The sequence below is a fragment of the Idiotropiscis lumnitzeri genome, chromosome 5, assembly GCF_059441095.1.
Source record: "Idiotropiscis lumnitzeri isolate Australia: NSW breed Sydney's pygmy pipehorse chromosome 5, RoL_Ilum_1.0, whole genome shotgun sequence".
Classification (NCBI taxonomy): Eukaryota; Metazoa; Chordata; class Actinopteri; order Syngnathiformes; family Syngnathidae; genus Idiotropiscis; species Idiotropiscis lumnitzeri.
The window spans coordinates 16543863-16566080 of NC_142395.1; the positions used below are offsets into that span (position 1 = coordinate 16543863).

The 22218-nt window shown below is 41.6% G+C and overlaps 1 protein-coding gene across 2 annotated transcripts in view; it reads left to right on the top strand.

Annotated features, from left to right (window-relative positions):
• The first annotated feature begins 2778 nt into the window (after window positions 1–2778).
• Window positions 2779–22218, top strand: part of LOC148337067 (insulin-like growth factor 1 receptor) — a 47711-nt gene continuing 28271 nt past the window's right edge. Inside the window, exons 1-2 of one of the 2 annotated variants that reach the window (XM_088295316.1) lie at window positions 2779–3938; window positions 15200–15757. In XM_088295316.1, the coding sequence (XP_088151442.1) occupies window positions 3848–3938; window positions 15200–15757 (649 nt within the window). In that variant the 5' untranslated portion in view covers window positions 2779–3847. The remainder of the gene's footprint in view (window positions 3939–15199; window positions 15758–22218) is intronic. The other variant, XM_088295315.1, reaches the window with a different exon arrangement.

Genomic DNA, 22218 nt, shown 5'->3' on the forward strand with positions numbered 1-22218 from the left:
TCAGAATTAGAATGAGATTCATCTTTACTGGCCAAGATAAAACATGTTACAACAAGAGTGTCAAACATAAAGCTGGGGAGCCAAAACCCGCCTGTTATTTCACCTGTAGTGCTACGGCTGCATTTTAAGCAACACTGCTGATATTATTCGTCGCTAAATTCGCATTCCGTTCTGATGTCCATGTGATATTGTGAGACGTCATAAGTCGCAGCCCAAGTCCTGTTCCAAATGAAAGTACACAAAAAGCCAAAACGCACTGAATACTCGGATGTGGTTCTTGCATGCTAGCTTGAACCATGGATGCATTGGTTGGTTAATTGTAAAGACTTGGATGCATTTTGTGTTTAAAGGTTCCTTCACACTCGAATGATCAACAATATATTTTTTGTTCTCTCTCTAGCCTGGTATTGAAGACCCGCGGGACGTGATTTGGAATGTCTGGTGGAATGTATATGTCAACCAGAGCCCCCGTACACAAGTGCACCTGTACTGTCATACCAGGACAGGAGACATTGTGAATCTCGGACTCGGCCAAACCACCTGGATTTTTGGCTGCGTATAATCTATTATCCTCAGCTCCACCAGAAAAATTCCGTTCCTCCTGCATGAGCGCGGCAGAAAACAAACAGACGCTCATTAGCATGTGCGAGCCGTTGGTGGTAAACAGGCTTATTTCTACATGAGTGCAGCGCGAGAATGGATTCCAGGCCGTACGGTTCGAGGTAGGTGGGCCCGCCGGCGGCCTTTGCGGTACTTTCATTGGGGGACTTAACAAATGCAAGTCGACAGCCCTCTTCATTCTCCAACGAAACCAGGTCATGTTGGTACAGTGAGCACTTGTTCGAGAGTGACTCACTGTATTTGGACTCTTGGGTGGGCCGCCGTGCATTTTTTTTTTTTGTAGCCCTCCTCTCCTCACTGCGCTAATTGTTGCATTTCTGCCAGAGTTGAGGTAATGTACAGTGTTCAAACGATGCCTCTGTAAAGTAAAGAAAGCCGACCGTAATTACAGTGACAATCACAGTGGTCAGTGGGCGCGGGGGCGACGGCAGGCTAGGCCCAGGAAGGGGTTTGGGGTTCTGCTCTGCAGGGTGGTGTTTACTGTCTGCTCAAAGCATCACATGCTCCTCCACCCTCCTCTAAATCCCAACTCCTCCCGCCCCCTGCCTGGGCCTCAGACAGCCATAGACGACTGTAACTGTACAGCGTCTGCGTAACAATCCCAGGCATGAGATGCTACATTTCCCCTCTAGGTGGCAGCATTTCAGTGCAAAATTGCAGACTAGGAGCACATTCGGAACACCGGAATGCCCCCCGGGTGGTGGAGGGTTTTTGTTCGGCTTTTTGATTATTTTTTTTTCATCATACTTCATGGATGATGTCAGCCCTTCGTGGATGATGATATGCAGGGTTTATTAGGCAAGGCGTCATACATTTTCTTTGGCTATTTTGAAACAATTTATGTTTGGCGGGGCCGATTTCTGGTTTGAATGTTTACCGTGGTTTTAAAAAGTCAAGGTTTCAATAACCGCTAATACTGTCCAGTAATGAACTCTCTTCTTTTTTTAGGGGACCTATATGGGCACTATATGATTGGTTGCGTAGAAGTGCTGCTTATTTTAAATGAATTGCCTCCAAATTTACATCACGCACACAACACGTATATTATGTTCACACAAATAGAATAAGTTACCAACAGAAGTGAAGTCAGCCCAAAATGTAAATTATTTTAAATCCATGGTAAAACCTTTGCTGTTGTGTATTCCCATACCTCGTTGATTAAGATTTTGTTTTGTTTTTTAAATATTTCTAAAATCAATTTCACAGTACTGACTTCTACAAATTTTTGAAAACCATTTTTACATTTTGCTACACTTTTAAATATATTTAAAGACTTCTGCTAATGTGTTGTCAGTGTGCGATCGTTTTTCCTCTGCTTCTGAATGTCGTTAGCCATTGAGTTATTCAATACTTTTAGTGTTGTCTTTGCTTGTTCGAACCGCATTGAGTTGTCTTGTGTATGAAATGTGCAATACAAATAAAGCAGTCTTACGTTTTCATAGTTGTTCAAATAAACACTGATCATGATATTTTAAGCACAATCAATTGTATTTTTTTTTATTTTTGATCACATACAACATAAATATCGTTAGAGGGAATCAAAAGCTATTTTAGACTGAAAGCTATTTTAGACTGATACACTAAGGCTAAAATTGTATATCTTCATTAAACGTAGAATGTGAACTAAGTACACTGGTCAGAGGCAAGAAAACCCAGGTCTGATAAATGAGTCCCATTCCCGCCCCGGTATACTTTAACTTTGTATGTTATCCTACTTATTAGTGTTGTTTTCCTACAGCAGCCATAGAATCACATGTTCTCTCTTCTGCACACATGTTGTTGACATGTAGAAAATGCACGCAAATGTGGCATTACTCCCAAGATTCCCACACTGAAAATCGTATTTGTTGTTGCGGTTGACGAAACCCGCATTTACGACTTGTAATGTCTATAATTTGACTAACAGTGTGTCGTGTGCGCGCGTGTGTTTGCGTGTCCGTGTGTGTGCGTGCGTACGTATGCGTGTGCTTAAGGGAGAGAGCTGCAAAACAAGCCTGCTCCTCCTGGATCAGCGCCCCGGATTTCCATCGCACCGCTCCGTAGACTAGCGTGAAGAGCAAAGATCGAGTAAGACAGAAAGGCAATCACTCTTTCTTGATTTTTCGGTGATGGGGAGCGGTAGTTTGAGCTGATTTTCTGATAGACTTGAAACAACGTGGCCACTTAGTTTCAGGCGCCTGTTATTAATCTAGTTATTAGCACTTAGCAAAAAGTCCCTGGGCCGAAAATATTTGAGACACCTTGTTTAAGTAATAATTTGTTTGCAGTGATCGCTCATCATTGAAATACACGATCTTTTTGAGTAGCGCTTGTGTTTACAGGCAGACTGCAGACTGAAGCGAGGCAAAGGCGAAGCTCCGCGTACCTGCGCCGCGTTTAAGATCGTCTGGCGACGGTCTATAACCTGCAGTCTACCGACGGAGGGCCGTTATATATACGCTCCCAAATCCGAGGTGGCATCAAAGTACATTTTTAGCGCATATAGTGGATGCGGCCTTACGTCGTAGTTGCACGAGAGGATGAATTGCAACCACAACAACAACGCGGTGAGTCCGTGCATAATGAGCGGCTGAAGGAGGAGGGGGAGGAGGAAGGAGGAGAGGGAGACTGCGGTCTCCTAAATAAAAAAAACACACACGCTACTCTGCTGATTTTTTTCTCTCCAGACAAACTCGCCTCCTTCACGCCACCGAACGTTTTCTTTTATGAGGGGGGATATGTAATCCGAGTTTTCAAGGCAATATTTGACTCCGGATGATACCACCTCCACCAGCAGCGGGACGTTATGCGTTCGCCCCCCACACCACCACGACATGGAGCGTGAAGATGCGGCTTACACAGGAATCCCCGCCGCTCCCCGTTTAGCCGTATCCGCCTCGCCGCCCTCACCTACGCGCTGTGCCTTTTACCGGCGCTTAAGCGGCTCCTTAACGGATTTACACTGGGGCGAGTGTTGAAACGCTGATTTTTTTTTTTTGAGCGGGATTCCGCGACCTAGCTCGTGGCTGCTAGCCCATTAGCTCCATTAGCCGGCTAACGGCTAAAAGGCGCTGGCTGAAGATTTTAAAGGCTTCACTTCTCCCCCTCACACGTCGCCCAGAAATAACCCGGAGTGTTTTGTTTTCCACGGACGGACGGACGCCCCCCCTCCTCCTTCACCCCCTTACACCGACTCGACGGGCGTATTTATTTGCAGGTTTTCGGTGGAGGATTTACGTCCCCGGGAATGAGGGCTCGAATGGAAAGGAGCCGCTTGACCTTGTTTTGGGGTCTGATGCTGGCCGTGTTGTCCTCACTCCGGCCCGCTGCAACAGAGAGTAAGTCCAATCTCTTTATTTTTTACTTCAACACATGGGCATCATAGATATCTAATAACGAACAACAACAAAAAAGAATCTGATTTTAAAAACGTCATTCTTCGCTCCACTCCACGTTACAGCAGTGCACTGGCGACTGTTGTGGTTTTATCCCAAACAGTCACGTTTTTTCAATGCTAAACTTAACAATGATGTCATTTCATGTCTTGTCATTCGTATAAGTGAATAATGGTGTCAATACAGGGTGCCGCACTTTAATAACCAATTGCGTGCTCATTTTTGTCATTATAAAATACAGTTTTCCGGAAGAAGTTAACAGTCGATGTTTTACTTTTAAGTGACCTTCAACCCTTGTTGGGGTCTCTAAAGTTGGGGAAACCTCAGCTATAGGAACTAATAGGAAATAGAAATGACTGAACTAACTTGACTACATTCTTGTTAACCCACATCTTATTTTTGATGAACAGTGGGGACACTGAAGACCTGGGCGCACCCCTTATTCAAAAAATTATACAAATAATATTATAGGAAGTTGGGGATTTTTCATCAGCGCTAGTGTACATTTGTATGCCAAAAACACTTTTTTTTTAAAAGAAAAAACAAAGAACATAATTCGTGCGAAATACATCCTCTTAATATATTTCATTCTTTTGCAATACAGTTCAATTTTCAATACATATGGAAAAGATCCACTGTCCTAGCTGAACAACAAAGGGTTTGAAGCAAACAACAAAATAACCACATACTGTATTTTTTTCAGCGCAAGAGTTCTCTTGCATAAGAAATACAATTCAAGGATGACTCATAACTGCTCAACAAAAAAACATTATGGGCAAAGAACTCATTTTGTATTTTTTTTCTCCGCAACAAACAACTCATTCAAAATGTTAATATTATTTAGGTACTATGTTTGTATTGCATATTATTGCAAATCAGCCAAAAATATTAGGCCTACTCACATTGTACCATAGGGCCGTATAAGATTCAGTTTAAGTGCAACTAAGACTTGTCTGCTATCTAGTTGTAGTTGGTGATATTACAACTTAAATCTACAGTCAACCACAGTTGAAGGGCAGAACAAGACATCAACATTAAGTGAACACATTTGGGAATTTTCTTCCCCAAAAATCGACTCACTCAAAATTTTAATATTATTAAGTTACTATGTTTGTGTACCATATCATTCCAAATCAGCAAAAAAATATATTAGGCCTGCTCATATTGTCGTTTAAAACAGTATCAGACTCAGTGTAAGGACAAAGGAGACATACAATACAATGCAACTTTATTTATATTGCGCATTTCACAACAGCTGGAGCTGTCTGGCATCTAGTGGTGATTAGTGATATTATAACGTAAAACTGTACTCGATCCTGCATCACCGCAGTTCAGCACCCGTGGATTAAAATGTTTGCAGATTATTTTTTTTCTTTTTGTTTAAAATGTTTTTCCTATTGTGATTTTTTTTCTCTCCTCCGCAATAAAAAACACCTACTCCCCCTTGCCCTTGTTTTTCATGGAAAACATATATTGAATGTTTATTAGCACTTCTTTTAAAAAAATTTTTGTTGAGCCCCCTGTGTGCACAAGGACAGGCACACACGTGCACATGTGCAGTGAGCATTTTGGCAAAGAGGAGTCGATTAAAGTTAGAGATGGGACACGCCACGCAGGTGACATTAAAAACCAATGCCGTGCTGAGTAATTTTAATGAAAATGAGGTGGGAGATGAGCTTAGTTCCACCTCTCAAAGCTCTGCCACCTCCAGCAAAGATGACGGCGTGTTTTTCATTATGTCCATAATGCGAGCGGCGTTCACGCATGTAAATTAAGAGGCTGATACTCCGAACCAAAGCAGTTCTGCACATCATGCGTGCAAGGTAGGGCACTGTGTAAATTCCAGCATTGTCCATGTGTGTGTGTGTAGCTCGCATCTAAGCAAGTCTGCTGCAATTCCTTATTCTCCGAAGTGTATGTTGTTCACTCAAAAGACCATCCGGCATCTGCATCTTTCACATCCAAAGTGGGATCTCCCTTGGTAGACTTATTTCATAGTATTGGCTGGAAACTATATGGCTTCATGCTTTCAGCATTAACACTTGAACATGCATTCCATTCGTCATAGCTGTGTGTGTGTTATACCATTGTGCAGTCTAGTCCAAAGTTGACACACATGACAGTTAGCTAGTGGTGTATTTAATGAACGTGGCAGCCAGCCGTCATTTTAAAAAAGGTTTTTAAAGTTATTAAATGCTCGTGAAAAATGAGAAATTAATTATAGACAAAGTATTAACTTTTTACCTGTGCAAATGGCGTACATATGTGAATCATCCTTTTATCCATTAACGATATTCAGACGTAAAATAAATAAAACACAAAGTGACCAGCAAGAACGTGACCAGTAACTTAATTTGGGAACCCTAAATTTCAATTTGAATTGCTTGCATGTCAGAAATGTGATTAATAAGGTCCATATTAAGACCTAGGACTGATTTAAAAAAATAAATACATAAATGCAAAAATAAAAACATAAAAGACCTGCAACACATTTTTCGACCCCAAATTTTGGGAAACGATTGAAACTGATAAACGCATAATCAGTGACTTGATAAAAGGTGTCTCTGAACCCTTATCAGGTACCCAAAATTGAGGGAATCCCCACCATTGGATATGAAAAAAATCAGTTCCCAAGTCAGTCTAGGACAAATGTAAAAATAAGTAAACCACCTTTTATATTAGGATGTAAAAGCAAATAAAAAAAAAAACACTCTCTGTCAATGTGCGACCCAATAAAAGTTGAATGGTGGTGACCCGTTTAGGGACCCTCAATTTGGGGAAGGAAATGATGGGAAATGAAAAGAATCTGTGACGACTCGTATGGCTTCCCATACGCATGCCCTGCGACGTTTGAAGCGAGCGGACCGGCCAGTGACTCAATGGAGAAAGTCAGTCAGGCTGCGGATGAAAACCACGCTGTTGATTCTGACTCACTGTGTGGTGTAACGGCATCCGCAAAAACGTGGAAGGTATCCGTAAGCGCAGCGCCACAGCAGACCAACCAAAAAAAAAAAAAAAACAAGTCTTGAAATGAACAGGTAGCGGATTGAAACACTTTGCTCTTAATTCGGTTTACCTTTAAGTGGGAACAACACGCTGTAAACAACATTCAAACCAAAACTGACACCGGTTTTACATTTTGCGACTGTTAATGAAAAATAGGGATCATAACTTTTCTAACCCGCTAAAATAAGTTTTTGTCACTTTCCTTCAAATGAAAATGAATGTGATTTGAATTATAATGATGGCAGTTTTCTCCTGAAAGGTATCATTAAAAATAGGTGTGAATCAAAAAACGTTTTGAATTGGAAGATCGTTTTTTGAATTAAACAAATTCATGCGCATCAAATTGAATCGTTCCACTTTGAAATATATAAACAGTATCGAATCGTCTTTTACTGGAGTGAAATTCATTCGAGAAATTCATTGGATGTATTTGAAATGTCAACAAAAAAGTAATCACGTCATACATGTGATGACATGAACGCAACTGCAGCAAGTGCTTTCAATACATTGCCGCGTCGGTTTTAGACCTCACACGTTAGTTTCGACTTTCCCCTATCCCCCCGCTATGGTTGGCACTTCCTGCTATCCCACCTATTGTGGTTGCACTTTCCCTCCACACCACCTGTTATGATTGCGACTTCCTGATATTCCCCTTGTTATGATCACCACCTTTTATGGTCACAAAGTCTTGCTATCCCCCCCTTTTATGGTCGCCACTTTCCACTTTCTCCCGTTAAGGTCGCCACCAGTGTCGTAATAGTTTTCATTATATCTAGTTTTTAGTTTCTTGTGACTTTAGTTTTTTTTAATTCAGATAGTTTTGAAAGCAAGTTTTTTTTTTTTAATATTAATTTCCCCCCATAATGATCAATTTTAGTTTAGTTTTTCTTCATTTTAGTGTTTTTTTTTTATATATATATAGAGTCTTTGTCGTGAGCCAGACAAAAAAAAAAAATTCATTAAGTATTGTCTAATAAAGTAAACTACAATTCTCAAAACTGTTGGAGCTTCCTTTTGTGCGGATGTACGGTAGTACAAAATTAAATACATTTAAAATGAACCTTCAAAACTCATGCATGATATTAAATGAAAATCAAAAACCTTTAGAATTGTTGGTTTTAGTTAGTTAAATGTAAGATGTATTTTTTTAAAAATTAATTCATTAACAAAAATATTCTTTACATTTTAGTCTTATTTTGTTAGCTTTCGTCAACTTTAATAACCTTGACCGCCACTTCCCTCTGGTCTTCCCGCGGGCTTTTATGGTCGCAACTTCTTGCTATACCCCTGTTACACAGCCCCCTCCCTCCTTTGCCACCTTGTTGTCTTACACACAGACCAGTAAGGAGCAAGAGTCGGCTGTGATGAATTAGGATCTAATCAATTACAAGGGGCTCGTTTTGATACAGAAGGAAATTCTGCATGTGTTGCACATTACCATCCATACTGTGAACCGGGGCCTCATCACGCTCTCAGTGGCACTTTGGGGAGGGGCAGGCTGGCGGGGTTGAACCGGGGTATGGGGGTTTTAAAATAGAACAAGCCAAAGTACATTCACACGCAAAACAGACTGAGTTCTGTTGATCGGAAAGAGTGAGGAGCCTGTGAAACGGTGCATTACGGCCTTTTGCCACTAGCCCTCGTCGTCACAGGACAAGCCCGATGCTTCTCCCCCTGTTGTCGCTATCTTGCGTTTTATCCTTGCGCCAATGAGTCTAAATCTCTGGCTGAAGCTTCTTTGTGTGGCTATAAGTTTTTCAAACATTCCGGCTTTACAGTGAGCCATAGGGATCAATTATATCTAGAATGATTCATTTTGACACCATAAAACATTTCTGAATGCTAGAGGCACATTTTAACTGTCTTAGCTATGCAAGTGTTGGCAGAGCTTAACTTGTCAACAATAAAATACTCTTTAAACAGTGAAGTATAAAATCAAATGAAATGTAAACTACAAAAATTGGCTCTGAGAAGGCCCATCAAGCAAGCGGGAATGGAAACAAAAACATGGAGTAGAAACCTTGCAAAATAAAACCGCTAACAGAAGTGACACTTGACTACTGGCGGTCCACTCAGACAGTCACGACACTAAAACGCTCACCTTGAGACACCATGAGAGCCTTTCTGCTTTCAATTTGTCCTTACTTCACAGTAACTTAATTCTATCCTTTGATGCTGGATGAAATGAGTTCTGGTTAGGTGTTCTGAAAGCATGAGTTATATACTGAAAACATGACAGTTCAAAGTCTAGCACTTCGATAACATTTAAGGCATTTCATTCAAAATTGTTGGTGCAATGGTAAATATTCCAAGCTTGAAATGCATGTTTTATGAAATGATGTGATATGTTTGTATAAATGCCTGACCTGCAACAAGGTGTAAATTCAAATCATTTCTAAGTTGCCTCTTTCCCCAAATGGGCCTTTAAGCAGGCCCTTGTAAATTCAGAGGGGAATTTCCGAACGCACCACTTGTTGACGTCAGCAAACAGGTTCCGGGAGGGCGAAACCTTCGCTTCTAACTGTAGTCACGTTTTTCTTTTTAGTTTCTAATGGCTAACTAATATCCTGCGTCGTATTGTGGATATAGGTAGAAACCTCATTGAGTATTGTGCCTTTTGGTACTGGAAATCCTTGTTGTGACATAAGGAAGCCGCATGCTAAACAAGCTATACGTCAGACATTTGTTGCCATAACTTCTCTTATTCCCCTGCTTTCATTTTTTTCCCTTCTACTTCCTTTTGGCGGTTGGCATATACCATCTGTCGAGTGAGCCGGGTGAGCAATGGCTCAGTGGCATAGGATGGAGCCACCCCTCAAAACAAGCTAATTTCTGCAAGAGTCCCTAAAATGGGTCTTGCGTGTGCTATATTGTCCATTCTTTGGGTATTTTAATGAAAACATGTCTTGGACATTTTGGACCTGTTTTCAATACTGTTGAAAAGCACATCTTCAAAGGGTTGGATGTAGTGGGCTTAGTGGGGGTTCTTATCATCAAATGATTTGTTGTTCGAGTGCTTCCTTAGTGGATTTCCTCTCGATTGGCCACGGACAGTCCAGGTTATCAGGAGTAAATATGTGATGAAGGCTGACCAGATAAGTTTGTGTACTCAGCTGGACGGGACTGAAGAGCAGCGATCAGGCCGTGACACCTGCCTGCCGCCGAAAACCCTCGAGTGTTTTCACCCCCATTTAACACGACTGGGAGTTGTTCCCATGAAATACGGATCACGGTGATGTAACGTGGCGTGGCGTAACACTGTTAGACGAAAGGGGGTTTGTTGGAAATGGTGACCATAACAGTAGTGATGGCGGAAGTCGGAATCATAAACGAGCAGTGGGACGTCATGACCATAATTGGACATAGGAGGACGTTGTGATCATATCAGAGCTGATAAAAGGAAGCTGCGCCCATATCGGGGTGTAACTAACTGTCCCTCAGCTTAATGAACAGGTGAGATGTTTTCAGCGCCAAGTGAGGTAATCTATGAGCTCATGTCCTCTTTCTGGAGGTTTGGTTTGTCTTGAGAGTCAGGATGATCCCTTGTTATGGTCCTTAAATCTCCAGAGCGTTTTCTGCACCATCAAGCTCAATTGGGAGTGCTTCCCATGAAAGTCGGACTGCTGTGACATAACATGGCGCCTTTTCACACACGTCCGGGTGCGAGTGTTCTTTAAACAGGTATGCGGGATGTTGACAATGTGCGCTGACAAGTACATCATGGAGAAAGACATAGCTGCCATTCGAGCACACTAGCTGGCCTTAATTTTTTTCATTTGTTTTTTAATAGCACACTAAGAAGAAGACCCAAACTCTCAGCGGCTTCTGTTTGAAGCAGAAAAAAAAGAAGCCTCCCGCCCTTGGCCGTGGTCGTTCGTGCAAAGCCAGTTGGTTCCAATTAAAGAGCAAATGCAAACAAAGAGCATACACATTAAGAACATTTTGAGCAGGGCACCAGCTCCGCTGTGAGTCACCAGGCCTGGCGTCAGCTCGCTTTTTTTCACATTGGAGTCACTCGCCTGCTCAGGGGTTGAAGGAGGTCAGTTTGTCTGCATCGTTTTAGTGCTACAAAAGGTGTTTTTGTGCTTCAACTTCAGGACAGTGGTCAAATAACTTGAACAGAAAGGGAGTGCACATTGTAAATCATTGTTGTGGAAACCGAAACCAAGTTGCCGTGACTACCGTTCTCCTTTTTTCTGTCTTCTTCTTCCACCTCTTCTAAAGACGAAAGCAACTTCCATTGGAAGTACGGAAGTAGAAGAATGGTAGCCATGGCAACTTGGTTTTGGTTTCTACAAGGCATTATTCCATCAGGATTGTACCTTTTGGCTACAAAGATTAAAAGAAAACCTTTAATGTAGTTATGTCTTACCTAGTTTCGTCACCTCGTGTACTGTACTGCTTATTCTCATTAAGATTGCCTAATGGTGAGATTGAGCCTGCCATAGCAAACTTTGGGGGAAAACCCTGGACCGGTTGTCAGTCAGTTGGAAGGCTTATTTAGACAATTGCTCATTCCCACATTCACACCAAAGGACAATTTAGAGCCTTCAATGAACCTATCATACAAGGTTTTGGAATGTGGCGGGAAGCTGGAGTACTCGGGAGGGGGAGGGGGAGGGGGGGGACTTGTTAGCACAGAGAGAACATGCAAACTCCACACAGGAAGGCCGGAGCCGAGAGTCAAACCACAAACCGCAGAACTGTGAGGCAGACATGCTAACTACTTGTGCTGTCTACTGAATGCTCCACAACAAAAAGATGTGACTATGAATACATGTTCCATTAGACCAATAAGTGCAACACTTTGTAAAATGCCAACAAATATAGCGGGATGCAGTGCCATGTGCTAACGTTCTGAAGCTCACTAACAATATAGATAGATAATTTTCACACAGTCAACGCCTTTTGGGGTCCAAGCTCACAACATGACCATGCAAGTTCCGTTGGTTTTGTGCTAGAGGGTTACATATGTTCTTTTCACACTTGTTAGTGTCATGAAAACCAAATTTAGTAAATACTATGAATGGGATGTAGGCTAGACCGCATATTTGCCTTTAAGGATAGAAAAACAGCATCCATCTATGAGGCCACTTCTTTTGTGACAAAAGCAAACATTTGTTCCGGCTGTAAATGATTATCAAAGCACCGCATGGATCTTTTCCAGTATTATAATTTGCGAAAGCGTGTCAAGGAGCTCAGAAATAGGTTGGGCTGCCAGCAGGAAGGCTTTGTGTTGTTCTTTTTAGATGGAGACGTAAAAACGTGTGTTCCCGCCTCTGGTCGAGAGAGAATGTTTTGTGTTCCTGTGGAAAATCCAGCATGTTATTAGAACAGAATATCATGCTTTCCTGGCACCGGTTCATCTTGTAATATCTGCCATATTTATCCTCAACTGGGGCGCTGTTATTTTTCACTTGTTTATGTGAGATGCACAAAGATGAGATAGTATCAGCATGGGTTTAACCATCAGATTTAGTATAACAAAGAGAAGTTATCCATGACTCACCAGCCTCAAGTTTTTTAGCCAAAAATCCACATTGTCGTTGCCGTGTTTCTGTGGGCCTTCGCCCGTGTTCATGCCGACGCATGCAGGTGGGAGTCGAAGAAGAAACGCTCCATCCGTCATCGCCGCCGCCGCCACCATCACGCCGTGGCAATTTATGAGGGCGTCGATGATTCAAAGACTCAAAGCAGGAACGTGTCCGTACACAGCTTTTTTGTTGACTTTGAACCAACCACACTCTTCGGTCCTGATAGAATCATGATACTCGAGAGGGTAAAAAACAACTGTCTGTTGTCATGACGTTTGAATGAAGGTCCTGACTTGTCTTCTACTGCGTTACACATTTGTAGATAGTCAACCTACCTGCAACGTTAGTGATGGGCATAATGATATATTAAACATAAAATGGACTTTATAATAAGGATCGTTGATGTGAAATGTCTTGAAGAAATTGAGGCAAAGTGTAGTGATTGAGAGAAACTTGGTAAAAGAGCAGCTCAGTGATTGGGCAACTTTTGTTTGAAGGCTTCTCAACGATTTGAAAATAATGGTTGAAGGCAGCTCAGTGATTGGGCGAGTCTTGGTTGAAAGCAGCTCTGTGATCGGACATTTTGACAGAAATAACTCGGCAATTAGATCAAACTTTGGCGAACTAAGGTCTGTGGGAAGTCAAAATTAATTTTACTTTTATTTTGAAAGTGTTTCACTTGTTTTGATGTGCATGTGTCGCCAGTACAACCAAGCAAGAACGACTTGTGTCTTCAGGTTTGCGAACGTACTGACTCTGTTACTATATTTAGCAACTTTTGAAACTGCTCCTGCGACCGTTCTCTTTTTTTCCCTCTTTAAAAAGCCAAAGCTGTTCCTGGTGTTCGCATCATTCTCATTTCCTGCATGGTGGAGGGAAGAGGAGAATGTTCCCTGTTCATAATTTGTGTGAGGCCGAACCAAGATGAGTTAGTGGTTAGTGCTCATAAAATAAAGAAAAAAAAATATGCACCCATCAGACATGTTTTTGTGACTGTTGGTTGTTGAATGTAAAGGAGGAGTTTGCAGCCCCTCCACCCCCACCCCCATAAAAAAAAAAACATCATCATTGGCATACTGTATTTTTCGAGTCATTATGACAGGAGTTCATGACGAATATGATTTGTGAATAAGTCATCCGTCTTCTGCCCCATCTTGTGCCTTTGATTTTGCCGGAGGGGGGAATTACAACCTCTCCCTTTTAATATATGTAATAATGTCATTTTAAAGACTGCTTATAATTGTAACATGTTTATAATTCTAACAACAAATTAGATTAAAATGGTACAATTTAGTGTGTTATATAATTGCGTCAAAAATATGTGGTTAGCATGTTGGGATGGTCCTCATCCACTCTGCCAGTTCCTCTTTTGTTGCCTTTGGAAAATTTATTACCCACTCCTGGATTTGATAAATTGTGGTACAATACAACTCAGCAATTGAACAAAATGTCTGTACCGAATGCAAGCATATTGGATTTTGTCAATTATTCGCATGTTTTTTGCGAGTCGCATGTCTACCAAAAGCCTTTCTGATTAAGAGACTTCTGTTACGTGAATAACAAAGTTGCGAAATCCAGATTTTTTTTTTTTTTAAATCCCCATTTGTTCCATGGGTGGTTTGATCTGGTGTTTCTTTTAATGTGGCGCCTTGTTGACATCTCAACGAGCCGACTCAGTAAATCAACAGAACAGCGTGTTTGTAGGTGGACGCTAACGAGAAACAATAAGCTCAAGGCAGGGCCGCACTTTTCAAGCCAGCGTTTCAATTGAACCTGACCGTAGTATTTATTTTGTCACCCTGGCAAACATGTTCTGTCAACAAGTCCACGGGCCAAGTGTACTGTCAATATTTGGGAAATGTATTGGATAAGACTGGCATTATAAATAGTGCTGCAGTTCAGGAATGAACTTCATTGTTTTGTTTGGGTTACGTTAAGTCATCTATATTTTGAAGAATGTAAATAAATAAAATAAGACAGAGTGCAATCAAAACCCTTTTTCAAAATATGTTTTAATTATTTGGGCGAAATGGCATTTACTAGGCTGTAAGGCAACATGTATACTACCTGATTCTTGTTCGATCATCTCATCATAGATTATCCCAAAAACCTTTTGAGACATTTTTGAATTAAGTGTCCAAAATATGTTTTGGGACATAAACAGCCATCTCTGATTAAAATTTGCCGTTGATCAGTGTAATCGATTAGTTGAGGATTAATCAATTATTCTTTTGCACCTCCCAATTTTTTTAATCTGTTGGTTTATAAATTAGTTTGTTCATCCGTTAGTTAACTTGCACAGCAGTTGATACTCTTTTCAAAGGTTTGTTGGCTGGTTCCTTTGACAGTCTGCACATTTGTTCGTTAATTTGTTAGTCCGTTCACTTGTCTGTTTGTTTCGTTTAGTTTAGTTTTTTTGGCCAGTCTGGATGTTTGTGTGTTCAACAAACTGCTATGTCTGGTCTTACTGATCTTTTTGTTTTATCGATATTTTGATTGTCGTATCCAATTTCTATTTATTTATTTATTTTTAAAGAAGACCTGATTCCAAACTGAGTAGTCCACGCATTAATGCCACATTTATATGTGTCCAAATGAAGCGTAAGGCATCAAAACCAAGTCCACTGTAAATTTATGTTCTTTTTAAAATATCTCCACCTACAGTATGCGGCCCAAGCATCGACATCGGCAACGACATCAGCGAATTCCGGCGTCTGGAGAACTGCACAGTGGTGGAGGGATACTTGCAGATCCTCCTCATCGGCGACAAGAACAACAACCAAGAAGTCTTCCGCTCGCTCAGCTTTCCCAAGCTGACTGTCATCACTGACTACTTGCTACTGTTCCGGGTCTCTGGCCTGGACAGCCTGAGCACGCTGTTTCCCAACCTGGCCGTGATCCGCGGCCGCAACCTCTTCTACAACTACGCCCTGGTCATCTTCGAAATGACCAGCCTGAAGGACATTGGCCTGTACAACCTGCGCAACATCACCCGCGGCGCCATCCGAATTGAAAAGAACCCGGAGCTGTGCTACCTGGACTCGGTAGACTGGTCGCTCATCATGGACGCCGAGTTCAACAATTTCATTGCCGGAAACAAGCAGTCCAAAGAGTGCAGCGACGTCTGCCCGGGTATCATGGAGAACAACCCGCAGTGCCGCAAGACTATGTTCAACAACAACTACAACTTCCGCTGCTGGAACTCCAACTTCTGTCAGAAAGGTAAGACGGACAAGTGGCAGCTGCAGCTGTGAGTCATCTTTTTTTTATTGCGTTGCACTAGGCAAGGGCCGATTTTAGATTCTGACGGTATGATAACCGTGGGTAAAAATATTGCGGCATCACTTTATTAAAATGACTAAGCAAAATGTATTTTGGTAAATAAAAACAGCATTTTTTTTTTTTTACCCGATCTATTTTATTTTTAAGCAAAATTCGTTTAATACAGAAGATGTGGTGTACTTTCAAGCAAGTCACAATGCCCCATCACTACTTTTTTTTAAAAGGCTCTTGGGATGCTTGTGCCTGGGGCTAACTAGTACCCGCTGGCACAATTTTTTTTAATTAATTTTTTTAGTATAGCACACAGTCAACAGAGCTGGCATTCGTGTTTGCAGTATGTCTTTCATCTTGCTCCCTTCTCTCTCTGACCACTGAGAAGGAGAAATGTGAAGTTAATTGGATGCAATTAACTTATATTTATACATGAAAGAAGATGTCATTACGGTGACAGCCAGTATTAGCGGCTGTTAAAGCCTTGACTTTTTAAAACCGCGGTAAAGCGTCAAACCGTTAATCGGCCCATGCCTATGTTGTACCATTGTTCTCAGCTTCTCCAACACGGAATATAAAGGCAGTAAAATGCATTTAATGAAACACCTCCATGTGAACAGGCCCTTTGAGTTTATGACTGCAGCCTTTTACATGAATCCCTTTGCTCTTAGCTATCAGCCGACATGTTGTGAGCGTGGATATTTTTGTGTCTAGCGCGCTCAAGCATTTACAGTACAGTTCATTTAGTCTAGCCTGTTCGCATTTATTAGCTTATCGTAGTCTTATCATTCATCTTGTTAATCAGTCTATTGGTTCACTAGTTTCTTGTAGTTTAGTAGTCCGTTTGTACATTTGTTTGTTTGACAGGCCACACGAATACATTGGTTTGTTAGTCTGCTAGTTTTTATTAGTCAGTGTCACCTTCCATGTGAACATGGCCTTTCATTTCATTTTTATGACTGCGGCGGTCGCAGTGACTTGCTTTGCTGTTGGCTAGAGCGGATGTGTGTTTGCCTGTGTATGTCTGTGCGTGTGCGCCTGTCGCAAGTGTTTCCCTGGTGACCAGTTGCCTTGCTTGCGGACTCAGCATGTTGATGTTTTCGATCATGTGAGTCGCAGAGCAGACTCAGGTTTGCATAGGATGCAAATGTGTCAGGTGTAGCAGATAGAGCTGAGGAACCTTTGGAGGACTGTCTAAATTGACCTCCAAGGTGGTAGTTTCTGGACTTGGGCTAGAGTTTATATCGCTGCGTTATAGTGGTATTTTGTCAATACACCCTCCTCTTACAATCATCCAGACACAAGGAGGTCAAGTTGAACAGGACGGCGCCTGATAAATGTTGTCTTTTTCCGCCGTATTGCGTCTATTGGAGAAGCTGTTTGTCTGAGGGGAGGCTGGTGGGGAATGAAGCCAAGGAGTTGCAACAGTCAAACAATATCAGTGGAGTGATTATTATTGAACATTTGTGAGTCAAAATAATGAGCAGGTGTTTTATACGTGCCATCTTGACGATTATAGATGACAGCCATGAATCTTAATAAATCTGAGGAAAATACGCTGATGTGAGCTGTTTTTCAGTGTGTGCATTTAAGACTTTCATCTGGTCAAACTTTTTAATGCTCTCACCATAACAGGCACTGTATTCGGTATTTTGGTTGAAAGTTTCTCTTTTTCATTCTTCAATAGTTTACACATCTTACGTACACCGGCTGCTGTGGTCATGCACCCCAGATGCTTCGTTTTTCCATTCACAAAAGATTTCAGAACGTCGGCATGTGTTCCACGTGCATTGGTCGATGCATCTCCGTTGATGAACATACGCTGCATGCATTTGCATTTATAATTCAAACGGCTACCCGCTGAAATCAAATAAACAGGTGTCCAATGTTGTTGTTCATTGCTCTTGCACATCATGCGTGGCGCTTCTTTGAATGGCTACATTCCGTTCTCGTCACAGACCACGGAGTCATACACGCAAGAGTTGTTTTGTTGTCTTTCTCCACAAACATGAAGATTTTTGGTCGGATATAATGAACACTTCATTATTTTGTCAGGAAGGGGCAAAAAAACAAAAACGCCCGATCGGGCCTGGTGTCTAATCGAACCGGTCAGGCAGCTTGCGTCTCCATTGCTGTTCATCAGAAGCGGAGCGCAAGTGTACAGATGAACTTCTCAAGGCGCGACGGCGTTTTTGTTTGCTAGTCAGTCGACTGCAAAGTGGGCCAAGCGTATAGGAAGTGGAGCAGGACCCCGTGAAGACACTGTCTGCTGGGCTCCAGAGGGAGTCTGTTAGCACGGCAAATGGGCCAGCACTAAAGAATAAGACAAATGGGGAAGAAAAAAAAAAGAAAACTTTAATTTGGTGCTTACTCTGAGGCTGTGAAGTCTGAAGTTGTCTGGTGGCTACCTGCTCGTGTGCTGTGTCTAATTGGACACCATGAAAGCCTCCATTTGTACCCGGATGTCATTCTTTTTTTCATGCCCGACATACTTTGAAACTTCAAAGTCAGCCTGGGGGCAATCAAGGGCCATATAATGGTGGTTGGTCCATTAGTTACTTTGTGTTTGTTTGTTTGCGTCTTAGTTTGTTCACATTTATTTTAGTTAATGTGTTTTGTTTTTGAGTTTGTGAATTAGTGCAGTGACATGTCATTTTGTTTGTAAACTTGTTTGTGGATTTGTTACTTTGCTTGTCCTATTATTTCTCTGTTCCCACGTTACTTAGCTTGTTAATTTTTTTACTCGGTTACTTAGTTTGCTTGTTACTTTGTTTGTTGTCGCTGTGTTATTTTGTTCCTTTGTCCATTGTTAGTGTTTTAGGAATGAGTTAAGCCCTTTTCACACTGCACTCGCCCGATGTGAAAGAACAATTACAGTGGCGCCCAGGTTACCAGCGTGGTCATGTTTGGAAGCGTTGACGTAGTAGCCTACCAGGAAGTAAAAACGGAGATTTTGCCGCTGGTTAGATGACACCGTGAACTAGACCTAACCTTTTCATTATTGCAAAAGAAAGTCCTGACGTTGCTCATTTTTTAATGAGAGGGGAGGCGACAAGCGGCAGATAAAAAGAGTAATGGCTCGATGGGAACGCAGGTATTTCATGCATGCCGTTACCTGTAAATACGCCCGCTAAATTAAGACTAAACCTCTCCGACGGGACCTTTCCTATTGGAGGCGCTTGGCTTTGTGCCGCCCAGCAACTCCACCCCTCACCGTATCCACAATGAATGGATTTGACAACGGCACACGACATCTTGCCAAATGCAGTGTAGAACTCTATTCACTTGTTTGCTAATTTTTTTCATTTGTGAATGTGTTTGTTTTTTCAATAGTCAGTCCATTTGTTTCCTAGTATGTTAGTTTATTAGCCCCTTTTTACCTCATTAAACATTAAACCAATAAGTTTGAGAATTAAGTAAGTAAACATTGTTTATTCATAATTTTATTTTTATTATGTCAGCTGTGTTTATTTCTGTTTGTCATTTTCCCCTTAATGTTCCCTGTCACTAAATTTATTGACTTGTGCACGTGCACGGTTGTTTTAAGTCTTCTATGAATTTAAGTTCCGTTGAGTCAGGTGGTGTCTCAGTCTGAACACTAGGGGGGTGCATAGAGCAGATAAGAGATGAAGATCGTCGTAGTGTTGTGGGAAAAGAAATTCTATGTTGCCTCTGTGTGTTAACGAAAAAATAAATTGACAAAAACAAAAGGTGAGACTGCTTCTTGAGAATACCAGAAGTTCTAAAATGATACGATAATAGGGAAACTGTAGTAATACTTAATCACACCATTGTTTCCTTCTCTTTACTTGACTTCATGCCAGCTGCTTTAGTCCGGACTTTGTGACAGGAACGCGGCTGGCTCAGCTGGATTAAAGCAGTGTGTTGCACAGCAGGCAACGGGGCTTGCAAAACCCAATGCTTGCAAAACATGGTGCTTGCCGGATGGTGGTCGCCGGCCATGCGGAGTCAGTCAGCCCTTTTGCAGAGCATAATTTGCAGTCGCCTGAAGTTGTTGTCATCTGTGTAATTAAAGAATCTCTGTCTGACATGGCTCCTTCCTAGAAGGTGTACAGTATGTTCGGCTGGTTATTTGGTATCGGTGGGTAGTATCACTGTATTTTATGACTACCTAGTACTGTTCAGATGCACAGTATCAGCACTGCCCCCCACCCCAACAGCCCCCCCAATACTAGCCTCGTCATTTGGTGGTCTGTTAGCACTTGTGTATGTTTGCTCCAGTTTTCTTATCTGAGCGCTTTTGTCTGAATGTGCATCAGTCGTTTCTATTTCCAGAGTAGGTTTTCCATTCATCAGCCCCATAAAAGCCCAAGTGTTGTTTTCCTTCATGTGGACTCATTCATAAAAGTATATATAAAAAAAAAAAAAAAGTAGCGGGGCTTCAAAGTGATTTTGCTCCTCTGGGAAAGTTTTTTTTCCTTCTTTTATTTTGTGGTGAGGGCGACATTCTTCTATGTTTACGTCCCCTATTTGTCTTGGTGTCTTTTCTCACGTTATAGACTTTTCGGCAGGTTCCTATCTCACGACGTGGGCTCCATGTCTGTGCATGCGGGGTAAACACCTCCCAAAAAGCATAGGTGTTTTTTTCCGGTGCTTTGTATCTCAGGAGGAGATGAAAGCACATCATTAAAGTACAAAGGAAATCCTCTGGGATTTACGGGAAAGGAATTTTTTTTTTGTATTTTTAACCTCAGCCCACTGGGAATACACATAAAAACAGAGGGATCGGCTTGTTGCTCAGCCTGCGATTAGTTTCATTTACCGCCATTCGCATGTCAGTGTTGCTCTTTTGGGCTTGTTGTTTGGCACTGTCCTTGTTATTTGTAATGCTAGTAAGGGCTGTAATGCTACGCTGCAAAATCACGGTTGAGTTCGTACCTTGGTTTTAAGGTCACAGCTCGGTTGACATTGGATACAGCAAGGGAACAATGCTAACCATAAAAAGTACTTCTTTACTTTTGTGCGAACATGAACATGTTTAATGATACACCGGTGCCTTGAGAGACGAGTTTTGATTTGTTCGTTGACCACATGCAAGAACATGCAAACGGCGCACAGGAAGGCCTCAGCCTGGATTTGAACCCACAACCTCTGTTTTGTGTGGTGGATGTTATAATCAGTCGTCCACCGTGCCGCCACACTCTGCATTGCAATATTCTGCTTCGTACAAAAACTTATCTGGGTTGTTTTTTTTATATTGATTTTCTTTTTTTTATTTTTTTTTATACAATAATCTCAATGATTTCATCATTGAGATGAATAAAATAGCCACATTTGCACATTTCTTGTTCAAATACATGGGCAAGAAGGAAACAGACGTACTACCCTCACTCTATTTTTGGAGATTGATAATACACTTGTTTTATCGCGCATGCTGACTTTCAACAGTCAGTCAAATATATATTAATGAATGTGTGTGACACCTTTAGTCTTTCTAATCGGCCAGAAAAGCAACTGAAAGTGCGTGGTGGGACCACAAAAGTACTTTGCCACTGCCAACAGGTGGCAATGCTGAGCTCCTTTGATCTAGCTGCCATCTTGAATCCTCGCACTCTCTTCAATTCCGATAAATTGCATCGAAGTAACTGTATTTGGCGCCAAAAAATGTATCATATGTTGTCATATTATTTGCCGATTTTGGCACGGATTGGTTTGTGAGAAAGAGCAGACATGCAATGATGATACCAGACGTGGGTAATTTTATAATAGTTATATTCTTATATCCTGACTCTAGTGGAGTTAGTGTCTCTCCAGTCATGAACCTCACTGAACATGTCACTGAGCATATATTACAAGTCTTCTTCTTTTTCTTTGCTCAGTTGCGGTTTTCATCTTGGAACTCTACCACGTATGTCATTTTTGCCCAGGTGTTTCCTGATTGTAAAATCATTAAAACAGACCTTAATTGAGTTGAGAGAGGCCTGCAGTTCTTTATATGTTGTTCAGAGTTCCTTTTTAACCTTCTGGATGAATCATCGCTTTGCACTTGGTTTAATTTCTGTGGGCCGGTTACTCCTGGGAAGGTTCACCAGTGTTCCATGTTTTCTCCATTTGTGGATAATGGCTGTCAATGTGGTTCGTTGGAGTCCTAACGCTTTAGCAATGACTTTCAGACTGATACATTTTCTCATTTGTCTTGAATTTCTCTGGATTGTAGCATTTCTTCGCAGCTTTTTTGAGATCTTTTGGCCGTCTTCATTTTTGTCAGACAGGTTCTATATGCGGGAATGTCGTAATTGAACAAGTGTGGAGAAAATCAGGCGCGGGTGTGGTCAGTGAAAATGAATTAAGACCCCCCCCCCCCAAAAAAAAAAAATATTAGCCACAGTTAATTTGTGATTTAACAAGGAGGACACCTACTTCCTCACACAAGGACAGATAGACCATTC